The 18,534-nt window shown below is 38.4% G+C and overlaps 1 protein-coding gene across 1 annotated transcript in view; it reads left to right on the forward strand.

Moving 5' to 3' along the window:
• The window catches only part of C6 (complement C6), a 69,597-nt gene that overhangs the window by 12,740 nt on the left and 38,323 nt on the right, over positions 1–18,534 (forward strand). Inside the window, exons 5-7 of the mRNA XM_055554840.1 lie at positions 2,959–3,097; positions 8,349–8,549; positions 15,110–15,350. Coding sequence (XP_055410815.1) covers positions 2,959–3,097; positions 8,349–8,549; positions 15,110–15,350 — 581 coding nt within the window. The remainder of the gene's footprint in view (positions 1–2,958; positions 3,098–8,348; positions 8,550–15,109; positions 15,351–18,534) is intronic.

Below are 18,534 nucleotides of genomic sequence, written 5' to 3' on the forward strand. Positions count from 1 at the left end.
GTCTGAAATCTGAAGCAAGAATCAGGCAATAATAGTGTGCTGTTTTTGTTCTCTCGGGTTCAGACAAGGTACAAATGCACACAGACGCACACACACACACATAGAAATAAATACACAAACACACGTGCATATTTATATACAGAAATTCTAATGAAATTCAAAAAGTTATAAAATATAACATTAACGTCAAATTAGATAAAACACTTTAGAAACCTAACATATTAAAAGCCACCATGTGTTTGAGACACCAAAATGTTTAAAAGCAACTTAAATACCACAGAGGCGAGCAGAGAAAATAGAGCCGAAAACTGCTCCATAGCTGACTTCACTTCTAAAAGTCTCCTTGGGGTGCCCTAACAGAGCCACCTCCACAGAAGTCCTATCTTCAGCCTCTGCCAGCAGTGACTACCATCAGAGAGATTCCTCATGACCTGGGAGCCACTTTTCTCAAGCCCTTTCTTGTTTGTGATGAACTTATAAGTACACTGTATAAGGCAGTATAAGATCATCAGTTGTTTTTTCCTCATTGCTGCTGCTGCGGCTAAGTCGCTTCAGTCGTGTCTGACTCTGTGAGACCCCATAGACGTCAGCCCACCAGGCCCCCCTGTCCCTGGGATTCTCCAGGCAAGAACACTGGAGTGGGTTGCCATTTCCTTCTCCAACGCATGAAAGTGAAAAGTGAAAGTGAAGTCGCTCAGTCATGCCCGACTCTTAGCGACCCCATGGACTGCAGCCTATGAGGCTCCTCCATCCATGGGATTTTCCAGGCAAGAGTACTGGAGTGGGGTGCCACTGCCTTCTCCTTTTTCCTCATTGACCCCTCTTAAATCAGAAAATGAGTCCTAAACACCTGTGTTAGTCATGCTAATTTAAGTACTTTGGAAAGTTTTTCCCAGACCAGCTCCTCTTCCTCTCTCAAATGCCCACTGATACAAACTCAAATATGGATGAGAATATATCTTACAGGAAAGGTAAGAATCATTCTTTTTTTATCAGTTTAACTGAGATCTGACTGACATGTGGGTTTTCCTATTATGTACATCTTTTATTCTCACACCATTGCCACACCACAACAGTTTTGATGCCAGACATAGGCAGGGGGTTCCCCCCACCAAGCAATTGTCTGTGACACCAGCTGACTGCCCCACAATTTAACTGAATTTTGACCTTAGCTACCTGAAGATAGTATTAGATTCCCTAGATTAAGGGCTCAGTCCTGCAAGACTGCCACCACTCCCCCAGAATGTCAGATACTGATTGCAAGTTCAGGTTCGCATATGTGCTTCTGTCACATCGAAGAGTCCCATAAACTCCTCCTTGGGTTTGATTAATTTGCAAGAGCTACTCATAGAAACCAGTAAAACAATTTACTTAAATTTACCAGTTTGCTATGAAAGAATATGATAAAGGATACAGATGAACATCCTATTGGGAGAGAGAGGTACGGCAAGGATGTGGAAGGGGCATGAGCTTCCATGCCTTGCTTGGGTACCACTCACTGCACCTCCGTGTGCTCACCGACCTGGAAGCTCTCTGAACCCCATACTTTTGGGATGTTTACGGAGTCTTCATTACATAGGCGTAATCCATCATTACCTCTATTTTCAGCCCCTTTCCCCTGTCTGGAGAATGGAAGGTAGGGATAAAAATTCTAAGCTTTGAATCATGGCATAATCTTTCTTGTGACCAGCACCCATCTAGGAGCCCACAAAGAATCACCTCATTGGAACAAAAGACACTTCTATCACTCAAGAAATTCCAAGGGGTTAGAAGCCTTGTGTCAAAAACTGGGGTCAAAGACCAAATATTAGAAAAAAAGATGCTCTTAGAGCTCTTACTACGTAAATTAAACGGGTTTTGGGAGCTCTGTCCAAGAAATGGGCAGCAGATGCCATTATGGGTATTTTCTATTATCTCATCATTGGTTTCCCTGGTGGCTCAGTGGTAAAGAATCCACCTGCAAGGCAGAGGACGCAGGAGATGTGGGTTCAATCCCTGGGTTGAGAAGATCCCTTGGAGGAGGGCATGGTAACCCACTCCAGAATTCTTGCCTGGAGAATTCCATGCGAAGAGGAGCCTGGTGGGCTACAGTCACACCAGGTGGTGGGTCTTTGTGGTGGGTCACAAAGAGTCAGACATGACTGAAGCAACTGAGCATGCACGCATTATCTCATCATATGTGATTCAGCAATACTAAATTTTTGACAAAAAACTTTTTTTAAAAATTAATTTAACAGATATTAATATCTATAAGAACTTGGAAAACATTTAGCATTGTGGAGAAGTTCTTATCTACCACAAAACAGTTTATTAAATACTTGATTTGTACTAAGCTAATTAATCTCTCTGTGCTTCAATTTCTTCATTTGTAAAATGGGTATAATAATTGTACCTATATTAATTAAACATAATATTAATATCAAATACAGATCAAACAGTACTAGACACAGTAAACATTATGTAAGCATTTATTAAACAGATTTTAAATATCATTATACTTATTAGTAAAAACAATAATAGATTACAATTCTATTAAAATATTGCTATTACTATTTCATTATTAGCTCTTCATAAGAATTCTTTTACTATATGATAGTAAAGAGAGTGGATCCAGAATGGCATAAATTATGTAGTAATTTATTTCATAATCTGCTTCCAAAGTTTGTGTTGGTTTTGTAAGTCATGAAATAATTATAAACCTAAATTTTATTTCATAGTGAAAGCTTGGAACAATTAAATAAGTGGAATATAGAGAACCTAACAGAGCCAGAGGGGTTGAGTTTTGACTTCCAGATCTTTTTGGATACCTCACCATAAACTGGAAAACATGGGCTTTCCTTCAAGCCATTTGTCAAGAGTCAAAAAATGCCTACGAGAAGAATTTCTTTCATATAAATACAATAAATTTTAAAGACTGCTTTACATCTATTGAATTCTTAAAAATTACTCTGTTTCTAGGTTTCATTTCCTGGCAGGAGAGCCCAGAGGAGAAGTCCTTGATAACTCTTTCACCGGAGGAGTGTGTAGAACTGTCAAAAGCAGTAGAGCAAGTAATCCATACCGTGTTCCGGCCAATCTAGAAAATGTCAACTTCGAGGTACGACAGCCTATCTTGAGGGCATTCCAAGTGTCAATGGTGATTATAAGCTAAATTTCAATGAAAAAAGAGTCATGAAGGAAGGGACAGAATAAAAAGGTAATGAGCATTCTTCATCACTATCGTGTGCTGGCATCATCATCATTATCATGTGCTGACATTTATTCCTTCCACAGCTCAGTAATGTCAGTGTTTTCATCCTTAATTCACAGATGGAAAACAAGGAAACTAATTTGCCCAAAGTTATACATCTATCAAGTAACTGGGTTCAAGATTTAAGCACAACTTTTCCAAATTCTGGAGTCCATGCTTTCTCCCATGAACAAATAGCTATAATAGGTCCCAACTCAGATAAATGACTTGGTATATTCAGAATCCTCTACCATAGTTCTCTCAGATAACCACAAAATTTAGACATAAAACACATCTAAAAAATCCAGATGAATTTAAGCATAATGGGGGTAATTCTACTTACCTTCCATCCCATTTTACTAGTTGGTTTAGTTTTCTTTTCATTTTTCTGAGTGATAAGGGACAGTGTATTATATATTCTTAGAATCTAGCCCAGTGCCTTACACATGATAAGTACTCCATACTTGCCGAACTATAGTAAACAGTTTGTTTCTTCTCATTTATGATAAGGCAAACAGGAAAGACACGACTTTAATTGTTGTATCCATGCATACAAATTTGACATGCTAGAGAGAATTTCAGAAAATCTAATGATTTCTGAGACCACTTTTCAGATAATATGTATTCAGTAAGTCATTCGATCCTTTAAAAAAAAGATTATATTCATATAAATACAGTCATTTTCCAATTTGACAAACTCAACTTAAAAACCATCTAATACATATTAATGGATGGAGTGGAGAAATATCCTTGGAATCCAACTGCCAAGTTCAAACTCCTTTGGGGAGACTTGAGAAGTCCCACCTCTGCCTGGAAGTAAATGTGACAAGAGTAACAAGTGACCCTGACCAGGTAAAGAAAATACTCGCTCTCTCCCCACAGATCCAGAAGATGCTAACCCCAGAGGATTCACTACCACCAAGGGAGGTAGAAAAGGCCTTGCTGGAATGCTGAAAAAGAACTCAGAAGAGACATATTTCCAAAGAAAAGATAGCATCAAAAATTCTGTCAATGATGGAAGATGTATTCTATTCTTAAGATGTAGGCTTTCTAGACGGAGCTAAAACCCAAACGTTTATATACATTATTGTTATGTTGAAGGAAGGTTTCTAGCTCCTAAACAACCAATCCATCAAAATAAATAACCCCCCCAAAAAAATACTGCCTGTACTCTCAGCAAGCATCTCTTTTATACAGTTTTACAAGTAAAAAACCTTGGCTCAACACATGATAACACATATGGGCAGAGTTAACACTTTACTCTTAAATAATACTATGAGTTTTACTCAAGTGCCATAACAACCTTCCCAGAAAGAGAAATTTACTTTATGTTCTTCTTATTAATAATAGATTTAAGATCATTGAAGTTAGAAACTTTCTCAGAGTAATGCAGCAAGTATATGGCACAGTGGAATTAGAATTTGTGCCAGATGAGACCTTGATAGTAAAGTATCAAGAAAGATATTAATGACTCTGCAACAAGTGCCAGGTCTGAGTACCTGTCATAAACTGTCATTTAAAAGGTATCACCTGTGAAGCTCACCAATGATGCGCTGCTGCTGCTGCTGCTGCTGCTAAGTCGCTTCAGTGGTGCCCGACTCTGTGCCACCCCATAGACGGCAACCCACCAGGCTCCCCCATCCCTGGGATTCTCCAGGCAAGGATACTGGAGTGGGTTGCCATTTCCTTCTCCCAATGATGTGCTAGACCCAGCTTTTCCAGCTTACAAAAGCCAACTGTTAAATTTTCAGGACTTTTGTAAGCTGATTATTAAACATGACCATTATTAGATAGTAAATATATGATCTTAAATTAAGATTAAATAAAGATATTAAAAACACATGATAATTACTCAAAATATATCACTTCTCAATTATTTTGGCACATTTGACCATGAATCTATGCTCTTGAAGTTACTTACATTTATTGTATCATAAAAGTACTACGTAATAATTTGCAGAACACAACACTTAACCATCAATGCCAATTGGCAGTCCTTGCTAATTGTTATAAACCATTAGTTTCCCCACCACCCCACTAAAAATAATAATTTGCTACTGTGCATCTTTTTCCAAGTTTGAATTCAGGAGTATCACATAGGTAGTTAGCTTGAAATCAGCATAGTAGGAATATATATACAGCAAGAGAAAGGCCAATGCTGTCGTATTAAATCACAGGTTTGTTTGTTTTTTTTCCCCTCTCAGACAATTGGTTTTTAAACGTTTACCAGCAGAATACTGGATCTACCTGTGTAACTTAGTAACCCAAGCCTGCATGCCAAGTTTCAGCAGGAAATACAGTCTGAAATTCCTCATTCAGAAGGAAGTAGATTCTTTTCGTTATCCATGTAGTTCTGAAACTCGTTCAACCTTAAGAAGCTGCCTGAGTTACTCTCTATCTATATGTCATTGAGTTTTAGATAATATTCAACTGCTGAGGAAGGTCATGGTTATATTTCTTCAAAGATATGGAAATGACCAGAGCCGAGGTCACTTACTTTCCTTACAGTAGCCTACTTTCCACTGACCCCTGTATTACTTTGTTCATGCCGTTAACAGGCATCTGTGCAAATCTAAGCTATTCCTCACTGAAAACAGCAGAGGAAGAGAAATTCAGCAGGCATCTGACTTCCATTCTTCTACAGTATCAGAGCATATTGAGACAATGGAAATCATGAGCTGGCTGGTACACAAAGACTAGAGAAGGCTGCTGAATGGAAGGCAGTTGGACAGGAAGTCAGAATGGAAGACGGTAGGAAGAATCCTGCCCCTCAGGGATCTCCCAAGTGCTAAATGCAGAGCTCTGTCATGGTACTACCCCTGCACCAGTCCCCAGAGTTGTATCACTATCTCAGGACATCTTATCTCTTTTCTTAGGAGTTGCTGCTTGCTACTGGCTAGACACTAAGTACTTGCTGTCACCAGCGAAGTACAGAGCACAGTTATCACTAGTCTTTTTGATTCTTACCAATACACTGACCTTTTCTTGCTGCATCCTAAAGCCCGAAAGACTTCAAAGGTCTGCAGTGCCCCAAAGCCTCTCTAAATCCCTTGTGAAATTCAGAACTTTAGGCTCTGTCTCTAACCCTCACATCACAAGCAACCAAGTGTCGCCCATCCTGTCCGCTCCCCCAGCCTCTCTCAACTGTTTTCTACCCCTCTCTACAAACCCAGCTCCTTTCTTCAGACACAAAAGTGAAAATGTCGACACATTTCAAGCTCTAGGAGTCATCAGCCCACAAGATCCACAGATAGTCAGGATGGGCTAGAAATAAGATATAAAATGGGGATTAAAACCTTTTTCCCAGAGTTTGCTTAACATCTCTTTCTGGGAAAAGCTAGGAAGATGAAGCTAATCAGAGCTAGCCAGCTGTTCTTTACACATTATGAAAAGAACTCATCTTCCTCCTTTCGAAATTGTCTTGGCTTTCCATATTCCTGTTCATGGAACAGCATTCCCATTCATTATTTCTTTCTCTCTCTCCCCATGCCTGGGGCCCCCACACACACAAGCACACGCACATGAACACACACACATTCACCTCTACTTGGTCAACAACTTCTGTTGATTTACCTCCTAAATATCTTTCAAATCCACCACTTTGTCTCTACCCAACCAATGTTGCCCTGGACCTAGCCATTCTGTTTCAACTGACTTTTTTGCAACAGTTTTTTAAACTGCTCTCCTTGCCTCTACTTTAGCTATAGTTAACATGATCTTTGCAAAACAATCTGTGGCATCCCCAGTTTTTCAATCCTTCAATTAATATTGTTAAAGAACTTATTAGATGCAAAATCTTGCCTTTAGAAGTCAATTCAAATGCTTTATCAGAATATACGAGGCCTGGCCCCAGTTTCCCAGTTCAATTTTTCAGCACTGCTCAGCGATAAATTTGCCTTCTCACCAAGCTAACATACATGGTCAGATTTTCTCTGAGCTTCTTCCCAGGATACCCAATGTCCTTACTTTACATGCAAATATATTTTTTCTTTAAGTCGACACATCTTTTCTTACATGAGGGTTAATTTATAAAACTAAATATTTGTAGCCGAGGTTTTTAAACAAATATTAAAGAAATGTCAGCAACTACATTTAATTATGGTTGTATTGCTTTGTTGTTAATGGATGCGCTTCATTGTGGACATTTTAAAAGCTAACTAGCATGCACTGCAATGTCTCAAAGGAATCCTGAACTTTTGACTGTATTTTACTGTTGAGCAAGACTCTCTTGCAGCTGGGTTATTTCTTCCCTTGACTAATTGTGCAAGCTATTTAACTATGACATGTGGTTTGCCTCACAGTGCATTTTAATATTAAATAATTTAAAACAAGAGTTTTTTTCATTACCAACAAAACAAGCATTTTTAACATAAAGAGGTACTCTTCAATCAATCAACTTTGCAACTTTTAAAAATTTGTCCAATCTTCTCTTCTTACTAGCATAACCATAGCAAGGGTTTACCTTGTGCTTGGAAAATTCATCAAGTACTCATAATTCAAGTTTCACTGGCTGCTGTTTCTCTTCTTCTCAGACCCGATCAGATGAAAACCGATCACCACCTACCAGACAGAACCAATAGATTATTGGTGATTTGTTCTCTGTCTTGCACACTTGGCCAGTGAAGTGCTAATGCCCAGTATATGAATAAGGCTGAGGGGTTCAGGATGGAGCCAGAGCAGAGTAGGACAAGATATGCCCTCCACTTTTCTAGGTCTCAATTTCCTGAAAGATACCTTCAATTAGCTTGCAAAGAGCATCAAATTCACAGGCAGACTAAACATAGGTCTGTGTTCTTGTCACCTCACTAAATCTCAGTTTGGGAGTCATTTCCTTGGTGGTAACTTCCCTAGTATTGCCTCTCTGAATTTTATAGATATTTGTGGGAATCCCCTTGGCAACATAATGCTACTCTCACTGAGTGTCTGATTGTCTCTCTCCCTCACTAAACTATTAACTTCCTGAAGACGCAGACTAATACTATTTCTTGTTCTCTAGGAAAACGGGTCCACAATAACTGTTTACTCAATGCATCAATGAATGAATGATCATTGCATTAGGTGTTCACAAATAGCTCTAGTTTCCTAAATTACGTTTTATTTCTTGCGGATTTTCCTCCAGGTGCAAACTAAAGAAGATGATTTGGAAACAGCTTTCTACGACGATTTAATTTCTCTTGAAGATAATAAAGATCAAGAAGTCTTAGGTTCTGGCCTAGCAACGAGCTCTTATCATGTACCAATTTTCTATTCCTCAAAGAGAAGTCAAAGCAGCTCCCATTCTTCTGCCTTCAAACAAGCCATTCAAGCCTCCCACAAAAAGGTAATAAAAGTGGTTCTTGATCTTCTTAATTTCTCCTGAAAAATAACACCAATTCCAGCAATCGTGCAAGGAGAAGGAGATCATTTTAATATCAAATAGTAGGATTTCTAACATAGATTTAAGCAGACTTACTTTTTTGTTGTTATAGCCCACTTCAAAAGTTATAGAGATAATAATGCCTTTTTTGCAAGCATTTGGCTGTGTTTGTGTTCTTGCTATTTTGTCTTATTTTTTTAAGTGCTTTTCTTATAAACCACATGAAACAGAATGTTGCTTTTTTTAAACATAATCTGACAGTCTAGGGTCTTTGCTGGAGAAATTCAGCCAACTTCTATTTAGTATCTTTCATGAAATATTTAATCATACTCCTTCCCTCTTTAATGTATTTCACTCATTTAACTTTGTTGCTAGTTTCTTGTTCCTTTACATTTCTTCTTACTTTTTTTGGTCATTTTGGAAGTTCTACTAAACTTTTAAATTCTGCTGGTACTTACCTTTCTCTGGTTAATGCACATAATTAAACCAATGTTTTTCTTTTATTCCATAAAGTAATATATAGCCTCCACCAAAGGATTAATCATTTTTCTACTCCCCGCATTCCATTCCCACAATCTCCAAACATACTTGCTTCTTTCTTTCCCCACCACTACCACCACAAGCCTCCAAAGCCTCCAGTTTTATTGAGATAGTTCAAAATCTTTGTAGTCCAAGCTATTCCTAGGGATTGTTTTGTATTCTTTTTTATATTATATATGTTCATTAGTAATTTATTCTGGATCCCATCTTCCCTATTAACAATTCCTCACATAATACTGATAAATTCCAGTTCAGAATATGTATTTTGTATTTGTGTAATTCTATGTATGTGTGTATGAGTATATATTTTATATAGGTCTAGTACTTTGGCCACCTCATGAGTTGACTCATTGGAAAAGACTCTGATGCTGGGAGGGATTGGGGGCAGGAGGAGAAGGGGACGACAGAGGATGAGATGGCTGGATGGCATCACTGACTCGATGGATGTGAGTCTGAGTGAACTCCAGGAGTTGGTGATGGACAGGGAGGCCTGGCGTGCTGCGATTCATGGGGTCGCAAAGAGTCGGACACGACTGAGCGACTGAACTGAACTGATATCCCATATACATGCTCATTACCACTTCTTCTTTCATCTTCCCTTTCTTGAGATCCTGTTCTCATGCAATTGCCATATTTTCAGTGTTTTCTTTAGGTAGGATACATGCAAAGTATATTCCCTAAATCCTTATATATATACAAATGTCTACCTTTTCATTGAACAATAAAGATGCAAAATATCTTGATGGATAAAGGAATCTTGGAACACAGTCTTATTTTCTTGATAGCTGGTGGATGTTATTCTACTATCTTCTAATTTCTATTGTTACATAGGAAAAATTACATGTAAGCTGATCTTCTTTCTTTTGTTCTCTCTCTGGAAATTTGCAATTTTTAATACTCTAAGCATTGGACTTTATCTACTAATCTTGCCAGGAATTAATGGAACTTTTCAATACATAAAACTGCATCTTCATTGGTTAATATTTCCTCATATCTTCCTTTTTCCTTTGTTTGCTTGTAAAATCTTCTAGATATGTATTCCAACTCTTAAGTGATTTAGGGGATATATTTCTATTAGGCATTTTTAGACATTTACAAGTGTCTTTTAAAATAGTATCTATTTCTCATTACAACCACCACTCTAAGTAGGATTTATTCTTTCCAAAGAGACATATGGCAAGATTGAGTCCTGAATCCTAGAACTTGATGGGAGATGTGAAAAGAATAGACCAAAGTATCAATGTCAGAACCAAAGGGACCAGCACTGGAGGGCACCATTTTATTGTTCTTTATGTTTCTACCATAGTGCCACTCATATTTTTTATTAATTCACTCATATACTTATGTAAAATGAGTACTTATAATACTTTACAGATAATTTTTCCAAGCATTTCATCTGTCTTCAAAATAACCCCAAGAGGTAATGTTGTTGTTCACTCAGTCATGTCCAACTCTTTGTGACCCCATGGACTGCAGCATGCCAGGCTTTCCTGTCCATCACCATCTACTGGAGCTTGCTGAAAGTCATGTTCATTGAGTCGGTGATGCCATCTGACCATCTCATCCTCTATTGTCCCCTTCTCCTCCCGCGTTCCATCTTTTCCAGCATCAGAGTCTTTTCCAATGAGTCAGCATTAGGTGGCCAAAGTATTGGAGTTTCAGCATCAGTCCTTCCAGTGAATATTCAGGGTTGATTTCTTTTAGGATTGACTGGTTTGATCTCCTTGCTGTCCAAGGGACTCTCAAGAGTCTTTTCCAATACCACAGTTCAAAAATATCAATTCTTTGGCACTCAGCCTTCTTTACTATTTAACAAGTAATGGTAGATATTTTTAACATCATTTTGCAGATAAGTAGACTGAAGTCCATATATTTATTTTTAATTCAACTGACATCCATCACAGACCTACCCTGCATCAGGCACTATACTCAAGTACAAGAAGCTAAGTGACTCTCGTGCTTGTAAAATGAGTAAATGCCAGAATTGGGAATTGAAATCAATTTTCTAATTTTTGCCCACTATCCACACCTACCACATTCTATTTCAAGCTTCTTGCTTATTTTCATCAAAGTCTGAAAAGAGTATAGCTCTAGTGATATGAGCATGTAAAAAAAGAACAAAACAGTTTCCTTTTATAACAAAGACTGGTAGCCTACTTAAAAAATTTTTTATTTATTTATTTTTGTCTGTGCTGGGCCTTCGTTGTGACACAGGCTTTCCTCTAATAGTAGCAAGTGGGGGCTACTCTCTAGTCACGGTGTGCAGGCTTCTCACTACAGTGGCTTCTCTTGTTGAGGAGCATGGACTTGGGTACACGGCCTTAGTTGCTCCACGGCATGTGGGATCTTCCCAGATCAGGGATCAAACCCATTTCTCCTGCACTGGCAGGCAGATTCTTTACCACTGAGCCACCAGGGGAGCCCCTGTTAGTTCACTTCTGAATGGATTATGGGTTATATCATGGATTATATCATGCCCCTCACACTTAACCAAATTATATTCTTAAGACAAGTTAGTGTCAGAATTACCAGGAAGTAAAAATACATCTCCCTAGGTCCTTCTTTTAATTTACTGATTCAGACTATCTGGGATTGGGTGTGTGATTCTGGCTTTTTTTTTTTTTTTTTAAGTCCTCCAGCTTGCTCTAATATCATATTCAGGATTGGAAATGACTGCCCAAAAATATAATCAAAGATGAGGAGAGAAATGGAGGTGTTGAAATACCTGTGTGTGTGGGTGTTGTAGTCACTTAGTCGTGTCCAACTCTTTGTGATCCCATGGACTGTAGCCCACCGGGCTCCTCTGTTCATGGAATTTGCCAGGCAAGAATACTGAAGTGGATATCCATTCCTTTCGCCAAGGAATCTTCCCAACCCTGGGATTAAAGTCGGGTCTCCTGCATTGCAGGCTGGTTTCTTTTATTGAATGAGCCGTGTGTGTGTGTGTGTGTGCGTGTGTGTGTGTGTGTATCTACACAGACACATATATATACCAGCTTTCCTGGTGGCTCAGAGGGTAAAGTGTCTGCCCACAATGCGGGAGACCTGGATTCGATCCCTGGGTTGGGAAGATAACCTGGAGAAGGAAAAGGCAACCCACTCCAGAACTCTTGCCTGGAAAATCCATGGACGGAGAAGCCTGGTAGCCTACAGTCCATAGGGTTGCAAAGAGTCGGACAAGACTGAGTGACTTCACTTTCACTTTCAATATTAAGATTTGCTTTTCAGAATTGGTTTTTAAATGTCTCTAACGCGCTAGAGAATACTTACAAAACTCTTATCTGTAGGTAAACAGCTTTTATTTGATCCTCTAATATCTGCCTCAAAGTGGAAACATTTCAGACTATTCACAGTATCAGGTTCAAACATATGAAATTGCTGATATTCAACCATTTTTGACTTACAAGATTGGCAACTTTGTATGATTCAACCCAACATCTTTGATTAGATCTGAACAGAATCAGGATATCTCAGGTTAAATAGAAAATGCTTCTGCAACCTCTCTTAATCTTCAAATACTGAAAACAAGGTCCCACAAGCTTAAAAATCATTTCAAGCCCTTCAGCGGTGCTCAATGCTTTATTTTGTCAAGCATAGATCTGACTAAACATTGGTTGGTCAGATAGTCTGTTTCAAAGTTAAAACACCAGTTATCTGAGTAGGATTCAGTGCGTTTTTGAATTGCTTTACAAAACTGAACCAACAAAAAGATGGTTAAAATAATGCAAGATCTCACAAAATGTTGAAATAGACCATACATAGTTAATACCTTGCTGTCATGTAATTTTTTAGTCCAAAATAGCCAGTTCTAGCCATCAGAAACTGACAAATGGAGCACCAGGGAGATGTTTGTGCTAAGCTGAGTTACCAAAATTTTGCTTGTATGTCCTACAATTTTGTTTTTAAAGTGACCTGAAAATTTTGAACAGCCTATTTCAATGTGCATAACCAAACAGGCATTTCATATATTCAGGGAATAAGAGTGCTTCTTCCTAAGAGCACAATGTCCCTCTACCTTTCCAAAGCCACACCTCCATGACAAAACTCAAGTATTAAACTTACAGTTAATGGACACTTAAAATATAAGCTCCACAAAGGCATGAATTTTTTCTGCCTTGCTCATATTTGTGTCCACTGCCTCTGAGATAGCTCAGAGAAACACGTATTGAAGAGAAGAAGGGAGCAAAGAGAAAGGGAGGGGAGGAGGGAGGAAAAGTAAGAGGAAAACAGAGGGGAATGAATGTTGCCTCTTCCTCAAGCTTTGTGGCGTTTTTTGTTTTTTTTTTTCCCTTCTGTGTTAATAGTCATTTTGTGTCATAATTATAGCACATGGGAAGTTAGCTGTTTAATAATTTGCAGCCATAATAATAACAGGTTTAACAATTTAACTAATACAGATTTTTGGCTAAAATATACCCCTCTCTTTTTATTACTTAAACATTCAGTTCAGTTCAGTTCAGTTCAGTCGTTCAGTTGTGTCCCACTCTTTGCGACCCTATGAATCGCAGCACGCCAGGCCTCCCTGTCCATCACCAACTCCCGGAGTTCACCCAGACCCACGTCCATCGAGTCAGTGATACCATCCAGCCATCTCATCCTCTGTCGTCCCCTTCTCCTCCTGCCCCAAATCCCTCCCAGCATCAGAGTCTTTTCCAATGAGTCAACTCTTCGCATGAGGTGGCCAAAGTACTGGAGTTTCAGCTTCAGCATCATTCCCTCCAAAGAAATCCCAGGGCTGATCTCCTTCAGAATGGACTGGTTGGATCTCCTTGCAGTCCAAGGGACTCTCAAGAATCTTCTCCAACACCACAGTTCAAAAGCATCAATTCTTCGGCGCTCAGCCTTCTTCACAGTCCCACTCGCACATCCATACATGACCACAGGAAAAACCATAGCCGTGACTAGACGGACCTTTGTTGGCAAAGTAATGTCTCTGCTTTTGAATATGCTATCTAGGTTGGCCATAACTTTCCTTCCAAGGAGTAAGTGTCTTTTAATTTCATGGCTGCAGTCACCATCTGCAGTGATTTTGGAGCCTAAAAAAATAAAGTCTTTCACTGTTTCCACTGTTTCCCCATCTATTTCCCATGAAGTGATGGGACCGGATGCCATGATCTTCGTTTTCTGAATGTGGAGCTTTAAGCCAACTTTTTCACTCTCCACTTTCACTTTCAAGAAATCAGTTACAATATCTAAAATTTTTTAAAACAACAGTATATGTGGATATACTCATAAAACTCAGTGTCTATGGAAAAGGACAATTTAGTGGAATGAAATTTGGGGCAGCTACCAACCACATAATCCTAAATTAACCTGACATAACAAGAGATGATTAAAGAAAAAAAGAACCTCCAAACAAATAGTTCTGTTTGTGGATATAGGACAGAGGATATAAACAATTTTGCTTAATTTTACCACCTAAGTAATTTTGAGTCATAGCATCTGTGAAGTGTCACAGATGAAGGCTGTGCACAGGTGACTTTGCCCGGATAACTGAGACCCAGAGAATTGACATGCTTTCCCCAGCTGGTGGACAAAGCTACAACTTGAATCTCATTGTGTAACTTCCAGCTGAAAATGTATACAATATTTTTTCAATTATTTGCATTAGCAAGACTTTCTAAATAAAAATGCAGTATGGGTGCACCCATGATTGACCATCAAAAAAGCAAGATTGACTTTTTTGATCCTTGATTTCTTTTTGGTAGACAGCATATCCCTCCGTCACACAATTTACATGATTGAGGTCAGCTTATCTGTTTAGCATTTTGGATATCTAAGGAAACTGAACTGATGGAAAAGGTTCTGGAAAAATAAGATGAAAATTATCATTTTGTATGTGGGAACATTCAATGGACAGTTAACAATTATAATACTATGGGTACAATGAAGCTGATGATAAACATTTAATGTTTGATACCTCAAGCTTTCATTACCTTTAATCATCTTTTTTTTTTTTCACTTCTTTCTTCTCTTTCATTTAGGCTTCCAGTTTTATTAGGATCCATAAAGTCATAAAAGTCTTAAACTTCACAATGAAAACTAAAGATCTGCAGCTTTCTGATGTCTTCTTGAAAGCACTTAACCATCTGCCTCTAGAATACAACTCTGCTCTATACAGCCGGATCTTTGATGACTTCGGGACTCACTATTTCACCTCTGGCTCCCTGGGAGGCGTGTACGACCTCCTCTATCAGTTTAGCAAGGAGGAACTAAAGAACTCAGGTTCGATTTCTTCAACACTTATTTTTAACTGATAAGATACTGTGTATTGTATTTTTCTCTTACTCTATCCTTTCAGTTCTTTATTGACTTTATTTCGACCGTGCTTTATTTCCAAAATGATATGTAGAACAACGAAAATGTACATACTCAAGAAAATAAAAATAGAAAATTCAGGCCAAACGAAGAAGGAGAAATAAATAGGCTTAACCTCCTTGGGAATCAGATTTGTCCCAGAATTTCCTGACATTTAAGAACATCATAAACTGCCTGCTGCTGCTGCTAAGTCGCTTCAGTCGTGTCCGACTCTGTGCAACCCCATAGACGGCAGCCCACGAGGCTCCCCCATCCCTGGGATTCTCCGGGCAAGAACACTGGAGTGGGTTGCCATTTCCTTCTCCAGTGCATGAAAGTGAAAAGTGAAAGTGAAGTCGCTGAGTCTTATCCAACACTTAGCGACCCCATGGACTGCGGCCCATCAGGCTCCTCCGTCCGTGGGATTTTGCCTAGCAGTGGTAAACTAAAGAGAGATAGATACATGCTATCACCTAGGAAAACAAAATTTGTCTTGGAACTAAACTCTAAAAAATAATTTACTTATAGAAATTTTATAAAATTGTAATTACAACAAATCCACTGACACTTTTTTTTTTTGCTACATGGCTTGTGGAATTTCAGTTCCCCCAACAGAGATTGAACCTGGGCCCCTAGGCAATGAAAGCACTGAGTCCTAAAGACTGGACCTAGTCTTTTTCTTTTAATGCTTTTAACTAAAAGCCAAGGACAAAAGATGAAAAGCAATTAATAACTTGACAAGGGACTAAGTTAATATGAGCCAGACAGGCCCCTACTGGTGGCGAAACTTGAAACCAGATGGGAGGCACTTTTCTTTGAGGAAAAGTTGCAATTTTATATCTAGGGATATAATCTGTGATATTTTCTGCTTACATATAAAATAATAATATAAATCTTGGTTTAAAAAATAACTTTTGATTTCTTAACTATTATCTTGCTGCTGCTGCTGCTGCTGCTAAGTCATTTCAGTCGTGTCCGACTCTCTGCGACCCCAGAGACGGCAGCACACCAGGCTCTCCCGTCCCTGGGATTCTCCAGTCAAGAACACTGGAGTGGGTTGCCATTTCCTTCTCCAATGCATGAAAGTGAAAAGGGAAAGTGAAGTCCCTCAGTCACCAATATTCATTCCTATTAGAGCTTAAGTACCTTTTTATAAATTTGTTTTCAGGCTTCAGTGTGAAATGACACAGCATCCTTGTGATGCTTCTATCTTTAAAACATGATTAGGAACTATGTAATAACCAGAACCCAAGTGTCCAATTCTCCTAAATAAATCAGAATTCTTGATCATTTGACTCTTCTACAAAAGAAATCAGGAATTTATTTTAAAAGACACCAAGCCAACCCTGGGGTCAGTAGAATTTCAGTCCCTCTATTCTTATATCTCATAATGGCAAATAGTTATATTTAATGTGGATTCCCTGAGTCTTTCCTAACTTTAAATGAGCAGATGTCCATCATGATCTGCTTTTTAAGAGAGGAGATAGGACATATGTCTTTAAAAAGGATTTTCAGTAAGAAGGTCTTCAAAATTTTTTGCCTGACAGAGTTCACTGAAATCCCAGAGATTTACACTGCGATGGGCTTTCCACATTGCCTCTTACATTTCATTACAGTTATCCTTTCTACTGGAGTAATGTTTGCTCGCTGAATTGGATGTCTTTGCCATTGAGAACAGCATCAACCTTAAAGCTGAGCAAAAATGATTGGGGGAAGTCTCTGGCCCTTGTCTTGGTCTCGTCTCACCCTAGGGACGAAATTATTCTGGTCACTGCTGCTGTAGCCCAGAGAATAATTTCTCCCTCGATAAGCTATACGCATCATGCATTTACAGCAAAGCTGCTCAAGGCTTAGAGTTCAGGTCAGTTCAAGAACTATGTGAATCTTTAATCAACTATCCAGGATTTTAATAGTTGAAGCCCCATAACTAAAATGAAGAGTAATGAGCTGTACTTTCTTCCTGAAACACTCTCACTTTCCATCTCTTTCTCTTTAAATAAAGGTAGAGACTTTAGACACACAGATATACATAATAAGAGAAAGAGAGTCTGAGGTGTCATATAAAACTGGAAACATATAACCATATACACCTATGTACACATACAAACACTACACATATATATATAATATTTACATATATGTATATAAGACATTCCCATATTTTATATGTAATATATAATCTTATAGTCATGAAATATGTGCATATATATGTGTGTATATATATATATACTTCTCTGAGTCACAATAATAATATTGGCACTTAATTTTAACTGTGGTTTAAGATGAAACACACTTAGAAAAAATCTCATTAAAATGGAATTCTCCAGTGGATGTGCTTTTCTGTCTTTGCCCACTCTCATATGGATGAATGTTTTTGCCACTCTCATATGTTTCATCTCATGTGGATGAATCCATATTTCGGCCTCCTCGCTTTTCCCCTTTTTAGTTCTTTTCCCCTTACTTCGTTTGCCACAATGTAGAGCTAGAGTTTAGGCTTAGTTTTATTTGCTTTATTCAATAAGAGTTATATCCCTTGTCATTAATTTAAAAAAAAAATGACTCGAATACCTCAGAGTACTTTCTCTAGTGCAAGAAGAATAAAACAAAATTAAATTGCTTTTTATTTGCATCTCTTGATATATTCCTCTCTTCTGCAGTGTTCCATGGTCAATTTAAAACCTTGAATAAAAAGTTGACCTTGCTCCAGTGTGCAAGGTAAAAAGAACTTCAGGGACACAGAGAAAACAGTAAACAATTAAAATATCATGTTATACAACATGGTAATTTTAAATTTCTTTTGCTGGGAAGTCATGTTCTGCTCTGATTGAAAAATAAAAACTATTCACCCCACTGTTTATCAGTATGACATTTTTGATTGACACTGTTGATCTTTGCCCAGTCAGAGTAGCTGAAGACATTTCCAGAATACTCATTCCTGTGCCACATCAAACTCAGGTTTGAGACTGCAAATGCTTCAGCATCAAGCAACTCCTTTGTCAGTGTGGATAGGGTCAGACGTAAGCTACAGGGCATCTTGTGGGGAAGAAAAGGCTGGTACAGAAATTCACTGATAAAGCCTTGACATTTTCAACACCGTGTGACCAATACCACG

The sequence above is a fragment of the Bubalus kerabau genome, chromosome 18, assembly GCF_029407905.1.
Source record: "Bubalus kerabau isolate K-KA32 ecotype Philippines breed swamp buffalo chromosome 18, PCC_UOA_SB_1v2, whole genome shotgun sequence".
NCBI classification, from domain to species: domain Eukaryota; kingdom Metazoa; phylum Chordata; class Mammalia; order Artiodactyla; family Bovidae; genus Bubalus; species Bubalus kerabau.